Here is a 25,670-nt window from a genome sequence, read left to right as displayed (position 1 = left end):
GGTTTTTCCAGCCCTTATTTCCAGCTGCAGATGTGTATCTGGCTGGTTTGGGTGTTCCACAGGGTACATGAAACAGGAGGATTGAGATTAAGTAACAAAGGTAGGCACAGACTACTCAGAACAATTCACAGTAGCTAAAACGCTACCTCACCGTTTAATCACCACCTTAGCAGTAGTAAACAACTCTGGTTAAAAATGTAGTATTGAAACTAGTGTAATAAAAATAATGGCAGCAGAAAAGGTTCAATACAATTGAACAAGGCACAAACGTTCTGTTTTTCAGAGTCTTCTGAGATAAGGCAAACCATGCCTGCCAAGTGCTAAGGAGACAGTTTAAATTAACCACGGGCAGGGTTAGAAGTGTCATTGGATTAGAGGCTTTGTCCTCATGGAACTGGCACAGCAAATGCAAAGACAGTCCATCTCCAGGGCCTGCTCGAGAAGCCAGTCTTTGCTGTCAGTGGAGCTGTGCATCCAGGTCGTATTTCTCGCAGAATTTGTCTGTGAAGGGTATACATGTGAGGAACTCGCACCACTCGCACTTGATGGGGTAGAAATAGAACAGAATCACCAGTCCTGAGAAGAGTGCAATGAAGATGAGCTGGAAAACTATAATTTGGCATCGTTTCCTATATAAATCAAACTTCCCAAAGCTAATGTAGGGCAGGAAGGCAAAGGAGAGGAAGAAACCACTGATAAATCCTGAAATGTGAGCGAAATTATCGATCCAAGGCAGGAGGCCAAAGGCAAAAAGAAAGAGCACCACAGCCAGCAGCTTGAAGAAAGCCCTCCATGGGCGTGCCAGGATTTGCCAACTCTGGAAGAGCTCCACAAAGAGACAGGCCAGAATTCCAAACTGGGATCCTGCAGGGCCAACCTGCAGAAGAAGAGCATTACAGATAATGTCAGGCTCATGCCACCTGCCTGGCCTCTGCAGCCAGCTCCAGGAATGAGTTACTTCTTACTCAAATCCTGTTCAGTGGTTCTTGGCAAAGAGAGACTGCAACTTCATCCATATAATGGGGTACCAGGAGTAAAGGGGCCTGGGTGGATTTAGGATCGAGGTGTGAGGCCAGAACAGACTAAGGAGGGCAGATCTGGTTTAAGCTGCCAGAGTGCAGAAGCCCTTGAAGGCAATCTCCTGGCTTGCCCCACCCACCCTGTAGTTTCCCTTATGAAAGGAGCTGGAAGGCTCCCGCAGGTCCAGCCATGCAGTCTCCTGTGGGCACAGGGGAGCTCTGCTCTTTGCCACTCTCAGGTGGAGGGTGTCTGACACCACACTTGATTCTGAGCCTGCCTGGGGCCTCTCTCACCCCGTGGCTGGACAATCCCCCGTCTGTTATGAGAAGGAGCCTTTTTCCTGCAGCCAGCCCAGCCCAGCCACTTGGAAAGCCCATGGTACCCTGGCATGTTGCTGCTCAGCAGTTAAATGATGGTGTGGTGCCATCTTTGAGCTACAAGTGCCAAGGCTGCAGTGGTGAGCCCAGCTCTGGTCGCTCTGCCTCAGCCACAGAGGCACAGGCATGTAGAGAAGGGTTGTGCTCAGGGCAAGTTACCAGGACCCTGGGCTGCAGGAGACCCACCTCTGCTCTGTAGGGTAGAAATATTGCACTGGCAAGGTTCCCAGTGATGCCACTGAGAATGTAGATGATAGAGATGCGGTGCCATCCTGCCAGCTTCTCTAGGTCCCGCAGGATCGTCATTTGGAAACAGACTGAAACCAGACAGTGCAGGATCCTGCCAAGTGCAGAGTACAGGAGCTGAAGCAGCAGCCACTGAAGTCACCCCTGTGCTCGTGTTCTGTCCCCAGCCTTGCTCAGGGTTCCTGCTCTGGCCTTACCCATGCTGCTAATCCCTCCCAACAAACACAGGATGGCAAACCTTGGCAGAGAGCACAGCTCAGACCCCTGTGTCCCCACGAGGACAGCCACAACCCTCACAGCAGTCCCCAGGCTCAGGGTGCCCCCACCCCGACAGTGGAAGTTTTACACCTCTGCTTACCCAGCGTGGAGGAAAAGCGAGAGCCAGAGGCGGTAGAACTGGTCAGGGACTTCTGGATTTAGGAAAGGAAGGAGCCCACAGACATCATCCATGCAGTGCACCTAGGGCAGAAGTGGGTGTTGAGAGGGGTCCTTCTCCAAGCCCAGGGCACACTGCAGATAGCTCTGGAAGAAGGGCTCCCCTCCCACTTCTCTGTTGAACCAAGTACCAGGCCTTGTCTCCAACAGAGATTTACATAACCCCATCCCTTCCCTGTGGCAGCTTTAAGCCCTCATTTTTCACCCCAGCACCCAGAGCTGAGGCATCTGCTTGCCCATGGAGCAGACCGTGGATCCTTCAGCCACTGCTTTCACAGTGGTCCCGTGCTGGCCTTTCACAGCTGCCAGCCCAAGTCCCAAACTGGCCCCCAAAGGGGGACAGATGCAGCCACCTCTGCCACTGCAGCCAGGAGCAGCAGCTTCCTCCAGGCTCAGCGAGGGACAGGACACAGGACTCCCACCTAATGTGCAGCACTGCCACCCCAGATCCTGCCAAGCTGCTGAGGGCACCTGGAGGGAGTAGGGCAGCCATACAACCCCCCCACTGCACCCTTACCTGAGAGCAGAGCGTTGCCTCCTCATGGAAATAGCCCCGCATGAATTCACAATACTCCCGGGAGGTAATTTCACACCTGCAGGAGGCACAAGTCGCACATGGAAAGCACAATGCATCATTCCTGTGCCTTCCCAGGCCACCCACTCTGCTTTTCTCATCCCATCCATGAGAACTGATGCCTTCAGCGGCCCCTGACATGCTGTAGTGTCTCAGCAAAGGCACAAACACATTCCCATTTGAGCCCAGTGCCTCTCCACACACCCCTCCTGCTTCTCTCCTCCAGGAAAGCTCCACAGACCTGCATGCCAGGACTCCAAGGCAGGTCCTAAAGCTGCTGTTTAGAGCTGGGAAGAGCTACCAGAGCCTGTGGAAGCTGTGTCTCAGACTGGGGGAGTCTTGTGCCTCCACAGCTGGCAGAGGGGAAGGGGGGGCTATGTCAAGAGTATCCTGGTCATGACATTCAGGGACAGAGAAACTCCTTGGGGCAGCACATATTTTTCTCCCTAGCAGGGAAAGCCAAGCCTAAGCACTGAGTGACTACTCAAGCTCAGGGATAACATGAGAAAAACAGCATCTTCCTCTTTTGGAAACCCAGAGTAGGCCATTTCCTGACATCTCCTTTGAGTGCCCATGGACTGCAGGCTGGGGACAATGGAGCCTGTCAGGAACAAGCCGGCCACTCCTAAGGAAAAGTGCAGGACTTCCCACCAGAACTGTTCAATTCCTCCAAACTGGTATCCAAATCCCTCCATACTGCAGGACCAGTTGAGTGAGATACCCTGCTATGTCAGCCTCAGGCTGGCTGTGAACTCCTGCTCCATCTGGGAGACCTGTCATGGCTCTCTGTCCAACTCCCCTTCCCAGCAGGGCTCTGGGTGGTGTGTGGAAAGGACAAGGAGGGCAAATGGCTGGGTCTACGACCTGAAAAGGCCTCATGTCTCACCCCAACACCCAGCCCCTCCATACAGGTAAAACTCACTACCTTCCCTTGGTCCCAATGCAGCAGGGCCGGCCCGTAATCACACAGTCCATGTGGAGGTGGTTGGTGTAATTCCCAGCACTGTTTTTTGTGCAGATCTGGAAAACAACAACAGGCTGCAGTCAGACAGCCACAGCTTTGCTTGCTGGCTGGGTAAAATCAAAACAGCCCCTTGGGAAGAAGCCAGATCCCAGACACAGCTCCCTCTGACAGCAGGATGGTGCCTGATACTCCATCTGCCTGAACATCAGTTGACACCTCCTCTCCAGCGCGAGGCTGAGTTGGTTTCCATCTCCCTGTTACCCTGACAGCATCCAGGGCTTTAGCTGGCACAGGACAACTTCAATTGTTGGAGGGCTTTGAGCCTTGGCTGGGCAGAGCACAGCTGCCCTGAGCCGGTGTTTGTGACAAGCAGCAGAAGCTGCACCAGAGACCCTGCCCTCCCACCAGCACAGCTGAGGCTCTGCACAGTGGGATGCAAATGCCACACTGCAGCTGCCCGTGCAGGCCCTGCGCCTCTGGCCATGCTCACCGGCCACTTGGTGATGTCATCTGGCCACTCGTGGGGCTCCATCGAGGCTGGCTGCTCACACACCCTGCAGCAACAAAGCACATATCAGCCTGAGAAATACCTTTCCCCAGCACCAGGTGGGATTTCCACACTCTGCCTGTGCCCAGGCTGCCATTCCACAGCTCCCTGTGTCCCTGCATGGTGACAGTGACACCAGACCAGCCAAGGCCATCTGGCCATGCCTCAGCCTCCTTCCAACAGAGATCACAAAGGCAGAGAGCACACAGCTGCCCAGCAACAAACTGGATCTCTTTCAGGTGGGCACACCCCAAGGGCAGGAATTCAGCTGGTTTCAGCTCTACATCAGCCTGCAGTGACTGTGCCAGGGCAGCCAGCAGCTGGCTGGGCTCCTGGGCAGAGATGTGCTAGGCTCATGACTGCTGCCCCCCAAGCAGGGAATTGTGCAGGGAGCAGGTGAGGAGGGGGAGAGGGTTCAGAAAGGCACCCACAGCTCACAACAGGCCTCTGTTCAGGTGGGCAGCCCACAACAGAGACCAGAGGTGAGGAGAAATATGTTCACACCCTGCATCAGCCTCCCCTGCAGTGTAGGGACATCACTGCCCCACACCCCTCCAGAGCTCCTGCTGCCCCATCCAGCAATCCACTGGCCTGGGACTGACTGTACAGCAGCCCTGTCCCCCCGAGGATGGCAGCTGGGCCAGGCAGGACCTACCTGGGGTCCTGATGACAAACAGAGCCAAACTGCCTCTTGTTCCCTGCCAGCATCGGTGTGCTGGGATGATGGGGCCACTTCACCCACACGGCCAGCGTGGACTGCAGGAGAGAGGAGAGGTGTCACCATGAAGCCCATGGAAAGAAGCATCAGCAGAAGAGGCCCTGAGGCTGCAGGGCTGGCAGGAGAAGGGCCGTGGCACTCACTGAGCACTCCTCCTCCGAGGTCTGCACGCAGCCTGACTTGTCGTTGCGCACGCAGCACGCCGAGTGCTTCTCCTTCTCCCGCTTGGCGCTGATGAAGCTGTGCACCTGCTGGTCCTGCCTCATGCACGGGGAGAACTTGGCCCCCAGGTGGATCAGGGCCTCCTGGCAGAGATGGAAACACTCAGCTCAGCCAAGGCAACGATTGCCTGGGCAGAGCAGGCTGGGGGAGCTGCTAGGGGTACCCCTACCCAGCCTCAAGGGCCAGCGACAAGTCCTGCACGATGAAGCCAAACACACACCATGCACATTCTACATATTTGCTTTGGAGACAGGTCCAGAACAAAAGTTCAGGGATTTCTTTGCCCATAGCCCCAGAAAGGCCAGCACTATGGCTGGAAGAGAAAACTGTGTGACGTTTCCTCTTCATTTTCGTTTTTCCCAGGGGGAATGGCATCAGGAAAGCTGTCACACACCATACAACTCCTGCATTTTTCCTAACCCCGTGCTTGTCTTTGTAGAAACAGGGTGCAAAGCAGGAAAGCCAAGGTCCATCCCAACCTCCAGGCACCCCAATCTGCAGGGTGGCTGGGGCTGGGAGCACCGCTGCTCCCTGACAGTGACAGCAGACCCCTGAGCTCCAAGCAGCAGAGGGCTCTGGTCCATGGGGTGGCACAGCTGCAGCACACAGTCCCCCATCCACCCACTAACAGTCCCACCAGCAGCACTCACTGAGCTGGGGCCGATCCAGAAGTTTTCCTGCTGAACATATTTGACATTTTCATAAACCCCTCTGTTTCGTAAGACCTACAAGGAGAGAAAGCAAGAGCCCTGTGAGCTCCAGCCCCCAGGGTCAGCAGGGCAAGCAGCAGGGACTGGTGAAAACAGCCCCCAGGATGAACAGGAATCCCCACAGCCAATGATGGGGCCCACAGCTCTCTCCATCTGTTTTTTTTTTTTTTGCAGGATCACATGTAAACCCCCCCATCAAGGTGTGGGCATCTTCATGTTAAGGTTTTATTCAAAATGTCTATCTCTGGCTACTTCAACTTTCAAGAAATGCCAGGGCCTGGAGCCCTTGGAGTGGCCTGAGCCAGCACAAAGCTCCACAGAGCTGAGCAGCACAGTCAGCACCCACAGGCAGTGCAGGCCCAGGTGCCCTGAAAGCTGTCAGATATGCAGCTGAGAAGCTCCCCAGGGCATCTCCTGCAAGGAGCAGGGACATGGCTGTAGAGATATCTGTATCCCAGAAACCTTTAACAATGTGTGGGAAGGCTACAAACAGCTTCAAATCAGCTCCCAAAGTCAGACAAGTCAGTTTTACCCCTGGCAGAAGAAAAATCCTTCAACTGTTGCAAAAGCTTAGCTCAGGTTTGAAGTATTTCCCTGCCATGATCATCCTCCTGGTCTCCACCAGGAGGGGAACAAGCTGTTGGGAAGTGCTGCCAGCACAGCCACCGTGCTTTGTGTCAGATATAATCTGACAGCAGGAGCACTGTGGCTGCAGGAGGGAGAGAAGGTGGTGTGGGGGCTCCCAGAGACCCTGCAGGCAGCCCCCCAGCTGGACAGCAGGCACCCAGCCACAAAGGCAAGGAGCCAGTAGGCTGTGACACAACAGCTGAGGGCTAAACTCAATCACACTCCAGGCATGTCAGGGGGATTCACTTACTGAATCAACAGTTTCATGTTGTGAGAACCCCACAGGGGCGATGCCGTAGATGCACACAGCGAGGATGGTGATGAGTGAATGCACAAAGGTGACCCAGTAAGTGAAGAAAGGCCTGGATGGAGGAAAGGGAAAAGGATCAGAGGCAGAAACACAGACATACTACATCTGCTAACAGGACAGAGGGGAAAAGCTGCTGTTTTCCCCCAGAAACCTCACCAAAATCTGGGGCACATGGCCAGGATCACCTAGGAGTGCACAGGACAGGAGGCAATGACCTAAGGTCTTGCCGAAGACAGAGCCTGTTTACTCTGACTCCCCCATTACCCTGGACAACCACCCTTTCCCAAGGAAACATCCATGGGAACACCAAAGCCTGACGCTAAACTGTGCTGTGTTTCTGAAATAATGACCCTAGGGGAATGACAAGAGGCAGGGATAGCTGAGCCCTGCTGTTCACCACAGAACAATGGTGGTGGCACAGAGACCTGCAGTCCCTCCAGGCAGCAGAGACACAGACACACCATGAGGAGCTGGGTGAGGACACAAACACGCTGCTGTCAGCTGCAGCTGGCTCTGCACTCCAAGGGACAAAGATGGGGGTCTCAGCAGCACCCAGTGACCCGAGTCCCCAAGGGCCAGCAGCAATCCCTCGCTCAGCAGTTCACGGGGAACCCCCCGTGAGCGCAGCTCTCACCTGTGGTCATCCATGTCCTCGATCTGCCGTTTGACGTAGCTGTCAATGCGCTTGCGGTACGTCCTGTTGGTCAGCTTGCCCACCATGCCCAGCCCGTAGGGCCTCTTCTCCTTGGCAAAGAGCTTCCTCACGGGCACGGCGATGCGCTGGCCTCGCTTCTGCGGGCTCACGCTCACCACCTCCTGCCGCAAGCGCACCTTGGGCTGCGCCAGGGCCCCGTCCTTCTGCTTCCGCCAGCCTCGCTCCAGGGGGCTGAAATCAAAAGCAGGACAGCAGTAGGGACCAGCCCTCCCGTGGCCTTTGGTGGCAGCAGAGCCTCTGCCCGGCCCACCCGCTCTGGGCTGGGCAGCAGCTGATGGCAGACAAGGTGCCCTGAAGTGGGAGCCGTATTTCAAAGGGTTACGCAGAGCCAGGAAAGGAAAGCACAGAAGTGGCAGAAAGCACAGCAAACACACAGAGAGTGGCACAAGGCTGCTGTGCCTAACTAAGCCCCACCACTGTGGAGCTCTCGTGGCTTTAAAGTGTTTCAGCAACAGGCTGAAACAGGGAGGCTGCAACAGGCACCTCTGCAACCTCAGGCATGTCTACTTCCTCCCCTACTTCAATCCTCTTACTCTGCCCTCTGCTATGAAATGGAAGTGGAGTTTAGCCCAGCAGTGGAAATACCCACCTTTAAATGTCACTTCAATGCCTCACTTCAATGTGACTGGACTGGCAAACTGGACAAAAGTGAATCCAAGCAGCTTCCCAGACCAAGAAAGCAGCCCTGTCACAGGCTGCAAGCTGTACCAGCTACCTCTCCCAATCTCTCTTCCATTCCTCCTTTATTTGTACCAATGTGTGCATTTTTCAGGAAAAAAAAAAAACCAGCAGGCTTCAACAACGCAATAAAAATCCCAAGTATCCTGAGCTAAAAGGCTTTTTTGTCAAAATAGATCTGATGAACATTGCACAGATTACTGCTGAATAATACCTACTTTTTAAGTCTCCATCACATCCAGATAGATTTGTATTTCCTTGCTCTTAGACAGCAGTGTGAAGGTCACATCTGTAGCACTCAGACTTGACCAAAAAACCCCAACTAACTCCCATTTCACCCTCCTCATTGCCTGGCACTGCAGGAGGCATGCTCCCAACATGTGCTCTAGTCCAAATGTGCTCTGGCCTCCCAAATGTCCCACTCTGCACAAAGACAGTGCTTGTCAGAAGTGCTGAGAGAAAACAGCCAACAACCTTTCTTCTGAAAGATGACTGGAATATCTGGAGAGATCATGACAGCTCAGAAGTACAGGCAAGCAACAGCAGAAGGGAGAATCTGAACCTCTGTAGACAAAATACTGCTGGAAACTTCAGCTCTTTGCATATTGCACCTTGCAGAAGATGCATTTGAATATCCCAGCTTCCCCTTGGGAAGTCCTTCTGCAGCAGAAGGTGCAGGTTCCACTGCAGCCTGCTCTTGCCCAAGAGGTCAAGTGGTTTCTGTGGGGCGGACGTGCTGCTTCCCAGTGTTTCCAGTGCTGCAATCTCCCCATGCCCAAACAAACACCTCACCACGTGAAAGGACACCCAACTGTGACTCTGATAACAGCTCTCTGAAGTGTGAAGAAAAAGAAGTATTTTCCTCAATAAATAAAACTATTTAAGGAGATCCAAAGGGACCCAAGAAGACTGAAACCATCTCACAGGAGTGACAACAAACTCCCACCACTTGTGCTTCCCCTTATGTTAAACTGAGTGAAGTTCTTGGAAACACTTGAAGAGAAAGTGCCAACACAGCAAGACGGGCTGAGAGCAGCAGAACCACAACAAGGACCTCCCTGTCTGCTCCATGTTCACACCCAGCAGAGCTCTCTGCTGGGGTGAGCTGACTCGGAAGCAACACAGAGCAATTACTCAGTACCAGTTACTCAGGTGGAAAAAATCCAGGCATACAGTACAGCACCACCCACATATTTGTAGGGCTCTCAGCATCAGTGCCACACCTTTCTCTCATTTCAAGTGAGGAATGCAGCCCAGCTGGACACTCTGCAATGCTTCACCGCTCCTTGGAGCATGAGAACAGTTACTGGTGACTGTGGCAAGGGCAACACATTTCTCACTTTGCCATGCTCTCCATAGCCAAAGGCTGGGCCCTCAGCATCCTCACAGCTCATTTAAAGTGTCTTTTGCTTCCTCAAGGTATGATACAATCTCTGAAACACTATAGTATGAAGCTGGAAGTTGCCGGAGTGACTTCAGAAGTGGTCTCAGAGTCACCTTTCACATCATGGGTAGCTGGGGCAGGAGGTCTTCAGCTGGATTTAAAGAAAACCTATCACTGCACTGCTCTGAGCTCTGCACCAAACACCCACAGCATGCAGACCTTGGCTTCCTCCATGCAGGAGGCCCCACTCCAAATGGGTTGGCTGCCCCATGTTATGCTTTGGCAGCTACCATGAAGATACTCACAGTAGTAAGTGGCTTCTTTCAAGCTCATTTTTGTCCAAAGCACCTCCTGTGAGATCTGTCTGATCTGGAGGTTTCACCTCAGCATCTTTGATTGCAGCTTCTGATGGTGACTCGAACACTTCATCTGGGTAAGTAGAGAGCTCCTCATGAAGGACTCCTTCCTGGGCAGAGAGACAGCAGTCCCATCAGAAGAAGCCAACACCCCATTTGAGACAGCAGCCCTGGCAGAAAGCAGTGCTGCTCTCTGCCACACACAGTCCTGCCAGAACCAGAGTCCTGCTCTGCTTCTGGGCCAGCACCGTGCCAGACCTGCCCCTCACCCGAGCGAAGAAGGAAGTGTCGAGCTCATCTGGGAAATCCACCGTGTCCTCCTCCAGGAAGCTGGCGGGGGTGAAGCTGCGCCGCTGGGCCCTCCTCAGGGTGCTGTCCTTCACAGAGCGGCCCTGCAGCCAGGGACAGGGACATGGGGGCACTGCCAGAACCTGACCCCCAGCTCACAAACCCACCCCAGCCCAAGTGCTGAGCTTGGTTCATGCTTGTGGATGGAGCACAGCAGATGTGATGTGTGAGACCTTTCTGGTGAGACACACAGCTGTCACCCCACTTCTCAACCCACAGCACCCACCTCCAGGCTTGCCATGTGCTCCTCTAGCACATGTTGTACAAAGTGTCTGACCAAACCACAGTGATGGCTGCTACTGGACACAGCAAAAAACATCACTGAGCCCAGGACAGCAGGCACAGGGCAGGATGAAGAGACTTGTACAGCAAGAGCCAGGTATTTCTGCTCTTCCCTGGCTGCTTACCAGGTGCACATGGACCACCCAAAGGTCCAGACAGGCTGAACTGGACCTGCTAGAAGGCTCTGAGGCTGCTGGCCATGGGAGTCAAAGTCCCCAAGCCAATAAAGCAAGAACTGTACCAAAACTGAACCACCATCCCCGTTTTCTTGCCAATCTGCCTCCTGTAGACACGGCTGTAACACAACAGGAGGTGACTTCATTTTGTCCCCCCCAGCACAGCTATCCCCATCCCCTGTGCTGAGCAGCTCCTTGCACCCACGTGCCAGGGCAGAGACCCCTCTGGCCCATGCCCTGTGCAGGCAGTACCTTCACCAGCGCGGCGGCCGCTCGGAAGCTCATTTTGGCCACGGACTCGCGCTTGCGGCGCCGCGGGAGGCGGTTGAAGCCCGAGCGGGAGCTGGTGAAGGAGCAGAGGGAGGTGGCCCCCGGTGTGATGGGCGTGTGGGGGACGCTGCAGCCGTCCGTGTCCTCGGCCATCCGGAATGCTCGCCCCCGGGCCAGGGGGTCGATGATCTGCCAAGAGGAGCAGCCCATCAGTCCTTCCACCCACAAAGCCTTTCCTACCAAGCCTCCTCTCTCTTCTTGAGACCATGAAAGGGGCCTGGCTCCTGGGATTGACCAAGAACCAGCCTGCAGGGACCAAGCAATTCTAAAATAGGGAGATAAGGAATAACCTACTGGGTTTTCTTCTCTTTTGTTGGTATTGACTATTGTCAACCAGCCTGCTCCAGTATCTCACATAAGACTCCAAACCTCCTCCAGCCCTTCCTAAGCTCTTGGTTTCATTGTCTCCCATGCCAATGAGCTCAACAGTCAGAGAATGTGCTGCCTAAATAGGAGTTTGAGAAATCCCTGAAAACAGAAATGTTCTTTCTTCAGCTAGTTTCCTTCCTGATACTGGACAGCCCAGGACTTAAGCAGTTTCCTGTTATCCTGTTGAAACTTTACTGTATATTTACATCTGCTTCCATTAATTAAATTTAACAGCTGGATAAAGCAGGCAAGCTTCCAGGAGCTGCAAGACCTTCTTTGGGACTCCTCAGGCCAGAGCTCTCACTTATTCCAAACATACAAATCAACGTAATGAAAACATTGCCTTCAGCTACAAACCTTGCCTCTGCCCTTACATCATCCCAGCTGTGGTTTCCATAAGACCTCTATGCTTTATCCCAAGGTTTTACGAGCTTTTTTTAATCCACAGTTGCACACTCAACAGGAAGCTTAATGGGCTCACACCTACTGACACCACATTCTGATTTAATGTAGCCCACATACAGCTCAACAATATTTCTAAGTCTCCTGTGACCAAAGATTAGGTGCAAGACATTTAACAGAAAAGAAGACAACAAGACAAAATGTGAAAAATGCACTCTCCTCTCCTCTGCTTTAGTGATGGCACCAGGCTGCAGGTCACAGACTGACCTGCTTTGGAAGGAATCGTTTTCCCAGTCACCCAGCGGTGCTCACCAAAGCACAGCCATCAGCCACACCAATTACTGTCGCTGAGGGGAGCGCTGAGAAGAGCTGGATATTGTGGTTAGTTCTGGTCACTGGATGTGCTCCTCTGGACCCTGCCCCCTTGGGTCACACTTGAAGGTAATGAGCAGGAGGCAGCACCAAACCCAGGTGCCCCTTGCAGGCACTCAAAACCACTTCTGAGGACCCATGAGCAGAGCTGTAGCACCATTGATGCAAGAGACACTTTTCAAAGTCCTAAAATATAACCAGGGTTCTATGGGGACAGTAGCTGTCCTACAGCTTGCATTCTGATTGGGGCAGGGCAAAGGTCCCCAGTGATGCCAGCCCTGCTAGTGTACATTTGGGTCCAGCGCAGTGGTTACTCTGGGTACAACACAATCCTGTCCTTCAAAATGGCAGCAGAAAGCCTGAGCTGAGAGCTGCTGGTCATGCTGCACACCCCTGATCACCACAGTCACAGCATGACAAACACAGCTCCGAGCCACCGGCACACCTGAGGGATCTCAGCCAACGAGACCAGAGAGAGGCTGCTGGAGAGAGAGCTGCCAAACCGTACCTGGGACGTGAGAAGTGTCTGAGCACAGAGCCCAGATGTGCTGAGGCAGAGCTCAGCCTGCAGACAGGTCACAGCTGCCAGCGTGCTGAAGACACCGAGCAGGGAGCCCAGCCTTGCCCTCTGTCCCTCTGTCCCAGGTTACTCACCTTCTGCATGCCCAGCTGGCAGGGTCCCACGTAGAGCGGAGGAGGGGTCTCTGTGCTTGTCAGAGAAATATTGTCCTGGCTGGGCAAGTCCATCTCCCGGATGACCTGAGGCTTGAGCTTCCCGTAGCGCAGGCTGCAGTGCCGGAGGCTCTTCCTCTGCCATTTCTGAGTGGCATCGCTGTCTTTGCTCACCCCAAACCAGTCTGCCGTGCCTCTGAAAGATGCCAGCAGACAAGTGCTAAGAAGAAGGATGTTTGCTTGGACTTATGCACGTGAAAAGACAAAGCCCTGGTGGTCACTTCCAGCCCACCCCAATTCAAAGACAGGATTCTTTCCCAGGAGCATCTCGCAGCTTGTCCTCAGCTGGTTTTAGCAACCTGACAGATGCTGGCCAGAAATGTTTGACCATCAACAGCATTCTGTCTCTTAAGACAGAAGAAAAATGACAGGAGATAGTCACTGTGGGCAAAGGACAGTTTGTACCGAGTTTTTTCTAAAAATAAAGGAAAAGAAATGGTACAGAAATTCAGAAAATAACTTGATGAAAGGAGGTTTTTTTACTTTAAAAACCATCTATTGCAAACACTTACCATCTTCAGGCCAGCTCTGGGTCCCCATTGTAAGACTGTACTGTTTCGTAGCTCTGTAACTTGTCCCAAAATCCACCAGAAATCTCTTCTCTCCCAGCCTCCCCTCCACACTCCCAGAATCTCCCTGACTTCTCCATCTCATGCTGCAGGGTTTCTAACCTCCTCAAGGGTTGCATTAACAGCAAAACTTGCTGCAGTTCTGGTCTCTGCAAAGGCAGGCACACACATTTCTAAGCTGCTGGTTGCAGAAGCAGGAGCACAAGGCTGCAGCCACAAGGCAGGTTTGCTGCCAAGTGGCTGCTGCCACAGAAGAGCAGTGGATCAGAAGCAAAATCCTAAGGAAGGCAGGGAGGGATCAGGATAAGTCAGACTAAAAGCCTATTTCAAATCCTGCAGGACAGCTGGTACCCTAAACTTACAGGAGTCATGGCAGCCCTGCCAAGCAGCTCCCACCATGGCTCATCCATCCTCAGGAGATGACAAGCTCTTTCAGCCTAAGCTGACTGGCCCAGGTGTTGAAACCTGAAAGTCCAAGCCAAACCCAAACCCCTGGCCTCAGCCCCCCTGCTCAGGGGCAAGATCTCCAGCTGCTGAGAAGCAAGACCTCACAGATCACAAAGTGAGCGTTAAAATACACACTGGAGTAAAGGCAGGGATAAATCTAGAATTAGGCCACACAGGGGAACTGAGACAGTGCACTGGAGACAGGAAATTAGTTCTGTGGTTTTGTACCCTTCCAAGCAAAAACCCCATCAACCAACAGGTGAAGGTGCTCTGCCACCACGTCAAAAGGTGTGTTAGAAATACACAGCTTTGCTGGCTAAAACCTTCCATATGCAACCACCACACATTTTCCACAGCCCTCCCTGTTCTCACAATGACACAGAACAGACTCTTCAGAGGTCCTGTGGACCACTGCTGGAATTCACCTGACCTCACTGACCCAAATGCCACCAGCAAGTCAACGTGCCAGCCTTTGGAGATGGGGCTATGTGAAAACCTTGGGGCACCTCTCTGCTCCCACAGACCCACAACTCCTTGAAGCAATCTTCCTCTCCATCCGGGGCAAAGGCCCAGGGCCAGCCCCTGCCCTGACAGACTCACCAAGCCCATAGCACAGAGGTCAAGCTGCCAGCTGCTCTGGCACAACACACCACAGAACGGTGTGAGCACTCAGAGGGCTCCCACAGACCGCTGTAACCAGTATTTCAAAGGCAAGGTGACCTTGGGTGACAAGCCCATGCACAGGGCCTCAAAGGAAGAGGGGCTGAGGGTCATTTGGGCCCATATGAGCCTGCTGAGGAGTGGCACCACCAGCAGCCTCAGAGCTCTCCAAAACTGTGCTCCCACTGGCTGGAAGGACAAGCACCACCACAGCTGCTGGCACGGTGAGGAACACTCTGTAACTGCCAGAGACCACTGCTGGGCGAGGGCCAGGGTGAAGAGCTGTCCCACTCCACCCTGACCACAGCCAAAATAGTCCATTGAAGAGTTGAGGGCATCTGGAGCACCCTGGGAAGATGCTGAATGCCTCTGATCAGCTGGGGAACTCCATCACATCCTACGGAGTCCCCAGGGCACTGTAACAACCAACACCAGAGTCAGCTGTCACTCTCCTGTCGTGATGAGCCAAGCAGCCCTGAAAGCCCAAGGCCAAACACAAGCAGCCCCAAAGGTGGTCACAGTGCCAGAGTGGCAGCTGGCCAATGCCAGGATGGTAGGACAGGAATACAGGGCTTTAGGTCCAGTCCCTGCCATGCACAAAGTCACACAGTCTGTCTGATTTTAAAGTTTCCTAAACTCCAGATTTGGGGTGATGGTCAATGGGCCCCGTTGTGCCCTGGACTCCTGGAGTGGCTCATCTCCTTGGTGCTAAGCAAACAAAGACCTCCGCCTCAAAAAGACAATCACATTTGCATTAGAAAAAGCCATGATGTCAACGGGGAAAGAGTGGATGCTGTATTCCATTCATCAGCTCTGAGCCCCTCTGGACCAACACAACAGTGTCTGTCTGGTGCTGCTTCCTCTCCTTCCCCTCCTGCCCTAAGACTTTGGGGCCAACATATGCTGCACTGCTGCCAGCAAAGGCAGGCTGGGCTAAGGCTGCCCTGGGGAGATATTCCAGCTATGGTGAACACCAGGAGGTCGACAGCTTGTTAGGAAAGGCAGGAGGGAGTGAGGCTGGCGGGTGGACAGCTTGTTAGTCCATGCTACTTATTGACAGCTGCCTACACGTTTAGTAGGAGTGACAATTGTTTTCTGTTAGAGGCACACATGAACTTTCTCACTCTGCCTGTCTGTAGTCCTCTTGGACAGTCCTGGGAAGGCAATGTGATCTCAGCAACAGCCAGTTGTGCAGTTCACAACAGCCCTGGCACACACATGCAAGGGTGGGTTTCACACTCAGTGCTACCAGTACCTGAAAAACGATCGGGGCAGGGACTGCCGCTTTCTCAGGGAGCTCCTGCCCCCCCGGTGCCCACGGGCGGGCAGGGTCTGACTCCTTTGAAACCGAACCTGTCTGCTGCAAAGAAAAGAGAGCTGAGGGGAAGGAGCCTCCAGGGCTGTGGAGAGGAGCAGCCACTGCATCTCCTTCCATAGCCCCAAGGGCAGCAGTTGTGCCCCACTGCATGTGACAGTGGCCTCCAGCTGAGAGCACGACCTAAGAGAAACACCCAAGCTCAAGCCACACAGCAGCAGCATCTTTGAACCCAGGAGGCTGCTGAATCCTCTTGGTGCACCTGTGACGTGTGTCTCGCATTGCTCTGAAGGTAGCAGGAGTACTGCCATCCCCCTCAGCTTCCCCTGTAAGACCTGCCTTCTTCAGCCCAGACACGCAGCTCCAGATTCCACAGCTGGCTTGGACACCAGTGTGAAACCATGGAGGTGTCAGCAGGCCGAGATATGATCTGCTTAGAGACAGGTGACTGGTGCCCTGACAGGATCTTGCCTAGTGAACAAGTCTATCTGTGGCACATCTGCTGCCTTGCATGGACATCTTAGACACCCTGGAAGACTGGAAATCGTGTTAGATGCTTTCACATTGATCACTCCCATGCCTTGTTCTGGACTACACAGGCTTGACTCACAGTTGATCTGTGTCCTCCAGGGAAGATGGTACAGAGTCCTGCTGCAGTTTGACACTCTGTGCATTCTGAGGGCTGTGTTAAGCAGAAAACTTGGCAGTCAGCCTTCCTGGACTCACAAAACAAATCCCAAAACACAATTTAGGGATGTATGGTCTGCATTCTCCACTGCATCCCTAGCTCTGCTGAATGGAAAACAGGGGTTTAGGCCTTGATACTTTCCATTCCCCTGGCCTTGTTTCTGATCCACTCATTTAATGTTTTTATTGCTAGTGGTGTGTAATGTGTGCATCTCCTGCAGTTCTGCTCCTTGCAAAGTCCTTCCCAAAGTAAATTTGTCACAGTAGCACCAAAGCAGTTCACAGTTCCTCACTCCCTTACATACAATACAAACTGTGTGTTGTGAGGACTTCTGGGACAGGTTACCCTGGCCCTTCTACCCAATGCTTCTTGTCAGGCCCTCCACAGCACCCTCCCAGGATATCCCCTCATCCTTGACGTGCTCTTGCCTAGCTGTCCTGGCAAGGAACACGTCAGGAGCAGGGAGGCAAGGGAAGAGGCAGTGTAGGTGTGCAAGGACAGCCTCAGCAGGCCCTGAGGCTGCCCACAGCTCTGAAAACAGCAGACGCCACTTCACGGGCTCAGCCCTCCCAACCTCACAAGAAGCAGGATCAGAGTGGGCTGATACAGGAGAGCTTCGGCACCAAGGCAGCTGGGGAACGTCTGAGGCAAAGGAAAACAGTGTGTGGGAGATCTCCCAGAGCTGGAAAGCTGCTCCTTTGTGAGTGGGCGAAGCCTGGCTGGCTGAAAGTACCCCTGACCCATGGAGCTCCAGAGATGCTCCTGGGATCCATGCAGGCCTGACACACTGCCAGAGAGAGAAGCAAATCATCTCAGGAGAGAAGCTGGGAGAGCCACTCGCTCTGGGCAAACTGGGATAAGCCTTTGCCACGGTGAGGGAAAGAGCATCCAGATCTGTGTGGTCATGTCTCAAGAGACTCCTAATGACAACCCCTTGTAGGAGTGGGACACAGGACCAGAGCAGCCTCTCCCTGCTCTCCACCACCCCTCAGAGCCATCTCAAGAACCTGTCAATGAGCCAGTGCCTCCCCAGCAACCACGTGCTCTCAGACACTGCACCAAAGCACACCCAGCACACCCCACCTACAGTCACATCTAAACATCAGGGCCTGACACATCCTATTAGTGAGAAACAGCCCCTCTTGGGGCATGGGGGCAGCCAAAATCTGTCTGTAAGTGGCAAACACCATTCATTGTCCTGGTCACCAGCATCTTCCTCCCAGGACCTGTCTCCTCACGTACTACAAACAGGCTACACAGCACCACTGGGCTTCTACACTGGGGACCAACCTGCACCCACTCTTCCACAGCCTCACGAGGTAACGAGGGACTCAGCCTAACCCTGCTGTGACAGGCAGTGGGATGAGCAGAGAACCACGAATGCACAGCTCCAGGATGGCACTGGATGGCAGAATGCACTGCTGCAGGCTCCAGGAGCCCCGTGCCTCACCTCTTGATGGTCTGGGTGATTGAGGTCTGGCGTTGCAGCACCGCTCTCCGCGCGGGGTCGTGGGGCAGGGACGGCACGCGGCTGTTGTCGGCCGGCATGCTCACGCTCCGCAGGAACGCCTGGCGCCGCGTCGGCTGCCGAGGGAAGCGGGAGGGAGTCAGAGCTCTGGGATGGGCACGTCAGCAATTCAGCATGTACTGCCTGAGCTCCTGCAACACATCCTCCTGGCTGTTGTCTACCCAAATCACACTCTCCTAGACCACTCCACAAGGTCAAGAGAAGCGCAGTCAGTGGGATTTGCTTCTTAAGTGGCTCTGGATCTGCACTGAAAGCCTGTGAGAGCTGTGGGTGGGTCTGCAGTTGCTGTCTGGTACAGCCTAAGCAAGCTGGGAAAGGCTTTGTTCATAGCCTAATTGCCTGGGCACACTCACATGTCTTGGCTAAAAGTCACCTACCAAATGTGACACAAGTCACCAGGCTGTTCTCAGCTCACACAACTGCCTCCCCAGGGCTGCTCTGGATTACATTTTTATCAGCTCAGCAGAGACACCATGTCCTATTTGTACAGGGCAGGCTGAGCAGACTGCCCCTCTGGCAAGTGAAGCTCTGATTGATCCTTGGGTCAGACACTGTCTCTGCCTCAAGACTACTTCAGCCTCTCTAGCCCAGAAAGCTAATGATTTCCACTTACATTAACAGTTTTGATATCTTTTATGCAAAAGCAGTACACAGATAGTCAGGCTGTATGTCAGAGGAGCACACAATGCACTCTTATCCTGACAGCCTGGGCTGTGCAGAGAATGTCACCTCCACCAGCTTCCATCATAGGCACAGAGTGTCCCTCCAGGTGCCCAGCTGGCTTTAGAGAGTCCAGATAAGGGAAGATCCATCACAGCCTTAAATAATTGATTCAGAAGGTATCGACCTGCACTGGCAAAACCCTGAACTCCACTTCTAATCCCTACAGACTGACCCCTAAAGCCTTTCCTTCCAAGGGAAGACAAGAACCAAGACTGATCTGCCAGGATCTGCCATGTAAGTGAAGTGCATTTGAATCCCTGGATCACAGAATGATGAAGAGGACAGTTCTTGATGTTCCAAGTGCAATAGAAGTTTCCTCTTAAGACAAGCTTGTCCCCAGCTCCCTCCAGGGAAGCTGTATAACCCTCCATTTCTCTAATGACTAAACTTTTTTTCACATAAGTGACTGAACCCAGGCCCTGTACACACCCATGGAGCTGGGCAGCAAGAACCCTCAGGCTCTGCCTTCAGTGCACAAAGTCTCTGCTCCTGCAGCAAGGCCACACAAGCAGCCAGCATTCATACCTAGGTCTCACCCCTACAGCAGTTTTTAATACCTTGCAGCAGGTATTCCTGATATTCTCCCTATTCCCAGCACAAATAAGGGTGCTTTACTCTCATGCTCTGCACTGCTCCTATTAATCTATCACCTCATCTCTACCTCAGCACTCCTCAATGTTATGTATTTCTCATCCCACATGGTCCTCTTATGTTCCTCATGCTGCTAACAGCTTTGTGCTGCCAGTAACTGTTCTTTGCTGTTACTGATGAAAGTCTGTCATTATCTTGGCTATTCATAAGTCAGATTCATACGCTGCTCATTTCAGCACAAGCTCCAGCACTTCCAGGCCCTCATGCTTGTCTGGGAGACCTTCAGTCCTCCAGGCCCCTTAAGAAATGCTTTTTTGAATACCTCACTCTCATATCCCAGCCAAGACACTTTTCACAATGCCCACATCCAAACGCTCACATCCACTGATGTGAGCACATCAGCCACCCACCCTCATCCCTCCCACATCCCCTTCAAGGGGAGTTAATTACTGCTCATAAATTTACTCAAAGGCTCTGCCCCTTCTTATGTGGCCTCCCGACCTGCCATCACACGCTGCCTTTCCCTCAGCCAGGACTGATGGGGATCCCAGGCATAGGGATGCTCCCAGCACATCCCTCCCCAGCCCCCCAGCCTCTCCCTCCTCCCCAGACCCCGTACCTGCACGGGCTGGGGGGGCTCTTCTGGCACGGGCAAGGGCACCGGCACCGGGATGTCCAGTTTCAACCATGGTGGCTTCTTCCGCTGTAAACTGCTCGTGCTGTCGTGTCGCGCCTCCGACATCGTCCCACGCTTGTCCTCAGGCCTAGGAGAGGGGAGACACCAGAGTCAGGAGGGAATCTGGCTCATCCCTCACAGCCCATGCTGGCAGGGCGAGCAGAGGGTTCTCCTCCCGGCTGTGACTGATGGGCCCCAAGCCCCACGCGGGATGAATCCCCAAAGTGCCTCATGAGGGCTCAGGGGTCACAGCTGGTGCCCACACTGGTCATTCAGCACCTGACACTCAGAGGACACAGAACCTCGAGCCAGATACAGACACTGCAGTCACAACTTTGAGTCGCCTCCCATTGAGATTTTTGCTGAGACTACTGCGAGATCCAGATTCTTTAAGAACAAGCCGTGAATTAAATCTTAATGAGATCTGGATCCAGACCAACCAGCTAAGTAACTGCAGTATCAAAAGCCACTGGCCTCCCTCTAAAACCAGCTTGTGACTCACAAACACCCTTTTTTGCCCACCCAAAGCCAAGCACCACACTTTCCAACTCGCCCACCACTTAGCAATTAACAAGCGGCCATTTCTCATTACTGTTTCTAATCTCTTTTAAATGTAGCGATTTTCTAGAAACACAATACAGTGCACAGAGCAATACCAGTATAGCATGAACATTAGAGAACTGGCACTAATCCTGAACTAAGAGTGCTTTTCATACATAAATAATAATGATATGCTATTTAAATAAAAACCGCTGTGTAATCCAAACGCTGCACTGAGCAGAGTGACTCGCTGTCATCTTGCCCACTCTGCTGCAGTTTTGCCCTCCTGTTTGGGACCACAGGAGTCTTTCAGGCTGGCAGAGCACCCACTTCACTGTGCATGCTCAGAGAAACAATTCTGAAAACAGATTTCACTAGAGGCAGATCAGCTCAGATACCTCCACAGGTACCTTCCAACCTAAATTATGCTACAAGTTTGTATTTCTTCTTCTCCTGTCACACACACAACTTCAAGTGAACAGTGGGAAGCACGTGTGCTGAATGGAACAACAGATTCCATTCCCTCCGGGCTCTCTCCTTGCATGGCCCTAGCCTGGCCTATGGCCCTTAGCCATAGGGGACAAAAATAATCAAGTGCCCCAGCCTCTTCACCACAGTGGAGAGATGGAATAAGCAACCAGTTAAATCAGCAGGCACACATGCTTTGACAGGGAGTAGGAGAAAAACTCTGTTGGAATTAAAACTTTGTACTCTTACAGTGTCAACAGAGCCCCTTTATTTTAAATGCAGAGTGACTTTAACACATAAGGATTCTTCTTGAGAGAGGCCAAGTCCTAGGCCAGGACCAGAGGGATCTCCACCCTCAGAGACATTTGGCATGCAACAAAACAAGGCCCTGAGCTGCCTGAATTATCCCAGCCTTGCAGTGGCTGAGCCAGTCAACCTGCAAGGGTACCTCCCAACCTAAATTAGGCACTGCTTCTCTGAAACGTGCGCTGCCTTGCAGGGCATTTCCCCCGTATTCCCACAGCTCCCTGCAGCTGCTCTGGAAAGGGAACTGCACACACCATTGCAAAAGATACAAGGCAGGGGGACAGGCGGGGGGGAAATAGGTCAACAAATGGGAGTGGGGGATGATCTGGATTGGGTTAGAAGAGAATCTCATCTAAAAGGAGCTGAAGGCCAGCTGCCGGTTCAGTCGCGCGAGCTGGGCCGGCTGCCAGGAGCGCTGTGCTCAGCTGAGCCAGAACGACAGAAAGGGAGGACTCAGCTGTAGGTGGATGAAGGTTGGGTTTCAGCAAATACCACAGGCCCCCAAAAGTCTGGGAATTCATGATCTAGCCTGTACAGACATGCCCTTCATACATGCACCACAGTCCTGTTGCACAGATGCAGTGCTGTGCATGAGAGGGACACAAATCCTTCCTTCCCACCCCGTCGAGCTGCAGGAGTGGCTAAATACAACTGTTCTAACTTCCTGGAAGATAAGAACAGTGAGAGTATTAGGGGAACTCCTGCCTGCGCTTGGTATGAGTAAATCTGCTGTGAGACACGATTTACTGAAAGGTCTTGCAAATTTGTCTTCATGGTGAGGTGAGAAAGCAAGGCAGATTTCTCATACTGAAATACTCCAGCATTTACCTCTGAGGATCACAAACAGGAAAGTCCTCGAGGTTTCCTCATCAGAGACCAGCGAAGAGAGACAGAGCCACCACTCTGGCAAGACCAAACAATCTATTTCACACAACTCACGAGCCTCCTTCCTGTGCCTTCAAGGGCAAATTCAGAGCCTCCAAAGTAGCAACTCTGCTTTTTTCAGCATCTCACCGCTGAGCCAACATCACTCAACATCCTTCCTGTCTACCTACAGAGCTGCCTTTGTGAGCAGGAGCTCTGGGTGTGAAGAATACAAACGTGTAGGATTTGCAGCTCTATCAATCAGTGAGGCCAAGCCAGGAAGGCAGAGGATGAATCATGCCTGTATTGCCCGAAAGTTGCTGCAATAACGTGAAACCCTGTGAAAGACTTCTGATTAAATCTGTTTTGAGTTTCCCCTCCTAAATTGCCACAGACCACAGACAGTGATGTCCATGTATCTTCACTGGCTTCCTTGCCACCCTTGCAGACTTGCACATGGGATCTCCAGGGTACACACCTGCCAAAGAGGACAGGGCATGCACACACAGGGGTCAAGCCTGTGGCCTTAAAATTACCCCCAAATTGACTCAACTTTGTGTTTTAGGTAAGGTGAAGATCTCAAGATGAAATTTACATTCTGACAGAGCAATGGATTGCTCTGCTTTCTCCCTGCTTCAGCAGTTAAAGAGTTCTTTAAGTAGCAAAGCATTAAAATGCATATATAATAATTGTCTAAATGCATTCAGAACCCAGGTGAGTTTCCAGGGTGGCTGCAAACAGAGTATGTAGGAGCAAATCCCCCTACCAGTTCAACCTTCTTTACTCACTAACAGGTTCATTTTGCAGTAAAAGTGCAGCGAAGGCAGATCTGTTCAGCATTCCCAGCGTGCATTTGGAGTGGCCAAAAATAAACACCTAAGACTGGATCAAGCCCTGCCAGGGCAAGCACTGTGAATTCTGTATGAATAATCAGCCACAGCACAGGTCAGGCAACTGCCTCTGCCCCAGGCACAAAAAGGCCTGGGGTATGGTCACGAGAGACAGGTCTCCAGGGGGTTAACGGGGAGCCTGAACGTGGATCCAGCTGAATATACAGATATATAGACCAGATGAGCATCAGTGCATAGCTGTGTGCACAGATGTACAGGAACATGGTCCAACAGCCTTTGCATGGCAGGTAACACCCATTATCACACCTGGCCCTCACCCAGAGTGCTGCCAATTTCTGCCTCAGCACTGCAGTGAAAGCACTTGCTGAGTTTCACCCTGACCCCTTGGTTACTGTTAGGGGTCAAGGTACTTTTAGGGGTCCAGTGTCCATGTATTTCATCAGGCCAGTGGGCTTTGTTTCAAAGTTGACTGCATTGATAGATATTTTGTTTGAATGGTCCCATACTATCAATCCCAATTTCTCAGTACTGTCAGGAGGCCACCAGCAGCAGCAGGATGGGAACACACACAGCACAGCCATGCAGGGTCAGCTCAGTGGTCCCCTAAAGCCAGTATCTTGTTTCCAACTGAGGTTGGCACAGGGTAGGAGCACAGGATCACTCAACTATCTCCCAGGACAGAGACATGGCATGTGAATAACTCACAGGCTTCTTGTGCCAGTAATGTCTTTGCATGTAACAGTTCAGTATCCATCTCTATATCCATCCAATTGTTACTATTCCAGAATTTATTTATCAAGCTCATTTTATAATCCAAGCAAATTTCTAGTATTCATAACTGCACATGACAAAGCTCCAGAGCTGAAACACATGCTGTGTGACAAGCCTGCTCCAGCTCATCTGCAAACCTGCCATTTCCTGGGTTCACTTGTTGCTCTGTAGTTCTTAGACTAGAAGAGTGATCAGCTTTTCCCTGTCCTCTTTCTTCATGCAAGTCCTGACCCTACAGATCTTTTCCTACCATCCCCTCTTCCCACACCCACATCCAGAAGCTCAGTCCTCATACAGGGGCTGTTTCAGACCTCTTCCCTGTGCTTGCTTAGTTTGTTCCACCAGCACCACAAAACTCAGGAATATGCAAATACAAGGATGAATGAGAGGTATTTGCAAATCCAGCTTCTTCTAAATGATCAGCTGGTAGCAACATAAAAATCATTAATAACATCCATTTCAATTAAGATAAAGAAACAAAAGAAAAATTGTATCAATAGCAGATAGTCTGGGAAATTCATCTTCAAATGGTCTGTGCGAAAGCAAGGTCATAGAACCAGAATGAAAGGCAAATCCACTGTGCTGTGGGTCAGGCTAAGAAAGGGGAGAGCACATTATATACCAAAGTTGGCACACGATCAAGGAAAGCTGCTTAGTGAAATCTACTGACCCAAAGAGCAAAGGAAAAGCTTTGTCCAGAAGCCTGAGCATGTTCCTAAAACTGACAAGCATCCTAAATACATTTCGAAGCGTGCACAGTCATTTCAAAGAAAGACCATCCTTCCATTTCAAAAGACAACTGAAGCAATTCCCATGTTGATTTCTTTTCTTTCATAATCTCCATTTTACCAGCATTCCCATTTAAAATAAAGCTGCCTTTCTCCCCCCCCTGCCAAGAAACATTCCAAACAAAAACCAAACCAAACCAAAACCCCAACTTAATTCAACACTACCACACAAACAAACAGCATCTGCTTTTTCCAACAGCACTGCTCCTCTCCAGCCCAGTGTGTGCGTGCTCCTCCAGACACCCCCAGGAGGCAACACACACCGGGGTTATCCCAGTGCAATCCGATCACCACGTTCCCTGGTCAGACTCCAGCTGGTTTCTTCCATTTTTCAAACCCCATCACTGCAGTAGTTGTATTTACAGTGCCTGCTACACCAAGTCCCGGGCAAGCCCCATGTACCTGACAGGGTCTGGCTGAGGCACAGGAATCCAGGTGGACACAGCAAAGAAACCGGGATCCTCTCGGTGTTCTTCAGACAGGACAAGCCAGGGGAGCCAGAGGAGACAGCTCCTGGCTGTGCCTCTCTCTCCAGGAGGATTTGTGCTGGCACAGCAGGGAAAAGGCAGGAAGTCCAAGGAGAAGAGGAGCAGTGGGGTTTCAGTCTCGTGGCTGCCAATAAAACCATCTAGCATGGATCAGACCCAAAGAGTTACAAACAATATCCCAAACACCAGGCGTGAGCCAGCCCTTTGAAACAGGCCAGATGGAGGGGCTGAGGGCAGGCAGGGACAGGGAAGGTGGGACAAGCCACGCTTGGGGAAGGCTGTTAAGGGCACAGCAACACCCAAGCTTTGGCTGAGCCCACCACCACTGCCCACCCTAAGAAAATACCTGAGAAATGAAACAAAGCCATCAGCACTGCCCAGGACCCTCTCCTGCTTTCCCAACGCTGGCTGCTGAGCTGGGAAATGCTGTAAGGCTTTGCAGAGCCACAGGCTGCCACAGCAGAAGCTGGGTCTGAGCAGTCCAAGCAGCTCTGAGCACAAGC

The 25,670-nt window shown here is 52.3% G+C and overlaps 1 protein-coding gene across 6 annotated transcripts in view; it reads right to left on the bottom strand.

Moving 5' to 3' along the window:
* Nucleotides 1-119: 119 nt before the first annotated feature.
* Nucleotides 120-25,670, bottom strand: part of RHBDF1 (rhomboid 5 homolog 1) — a 35,826-nt gene continuing 10,275 nt past the window's right edge. For 3 of the 6 annotated variants that reach the window (XM_068206640.1, XM_068206643.1, XM_068206642.1), the window contains 18 exons: nucleotides 20,035-20,179; nucleotides 18,024-18,157; nucleotides 15,826-15,930; nucleotides 12,817-13,030; nucleotides 10,942-11,148; nucleotides 10,153-10,275; nucleotides 9,833-9,993; nucleotides 7,385-7,636; nucleotides 6,691-6,802; nucleotides 5,754-5,828; nucleotides 5,025-5,186; nucleotides 4,819-4,919; nucleotides 4,107-4,170; nucleotides 3,578-3,672; nucleotides 2,596-2,671; nucleotides 2,002-2,102; nucleotides 1,584-1,737; nucleotides 120-877 (listed from right to left, as the gene is read on the bottom strand). In XM_068206640.1, coding sequence (XP_068062741.1) covers nucleotides 458-877; nucleotides 1,584-1,737; nucleotides 2,002-2,102; nucleotides 2,596-2,671; nucleotides 3,578-3,672; nucleotides 4,107-4,170; nucleotides 4,819-4,919; nucleotides 5,025-5,186; nucleotides 5,754-5,828; nucleotides 6,691-6,802; nucleotides 7,385-7,636; nucleotides 9,833-9,993; nucleotides 10,153-10,275; nucleotides 10,942-11,148; nucleotides 12,817-13,030; nucleotides 15,826-15,930; nucleotides 18,024-18,157; nucleotides 20,035-20,179 — 2,701 coding nt within the window. In that variant the 3' untranslated portion in view covers nucleotides 120-457. Of the gene's footprint in view, nucleotides 878-1,583; nucleotides 1,738-2,001; nucleotides 2,103-2,595; nucleotides 2,672-3,577; nucleotides 3,673-4,106; nucleotides 4,171-4,818; nucleotides 4,920-5,024; nucleotides 5,187-5,753; nucleotides 5,829-6,690; nucleotides 6,803-7,384; nucleotides 7,637-9,832; nucleotides 9,994-10,152; nucleotides 10,276-10,941; nucleotides 11,149-12,816; nucleotides 13,031-15,825; nucleotides 15,931-18,023; nucleotides 18,158-20,034; nucleotides 20,180-25,081; nucleotides 25,218-25,670 lie in introns of those variants that run through there. The other 3 variants (XM_068206644.1, XM_068206641.1, XM_068206645.1) reach the window with 3 other exon arrangements.

This window comes from Anomalospiza imberbis, chromosome 16 (genome assembly GCF_031753505.1).
Source record: "Anomalospiza imberbis isolate Cuckoo-Finch-1a 21T00152 chromosome 16, ASM3175350v1, whole genome shotgun sequence".
Lineage (NCBI taxonomy): Eukaryota > Metazoa > Chordata > Aves > Passeriformes > Viduidae > Anomalospiza > Anomalospiza imberbis.
Note: the sequence above shows the minus strand (reverse complement) of the source record. Positions and strands in the feature narration are given on the sequence as shown.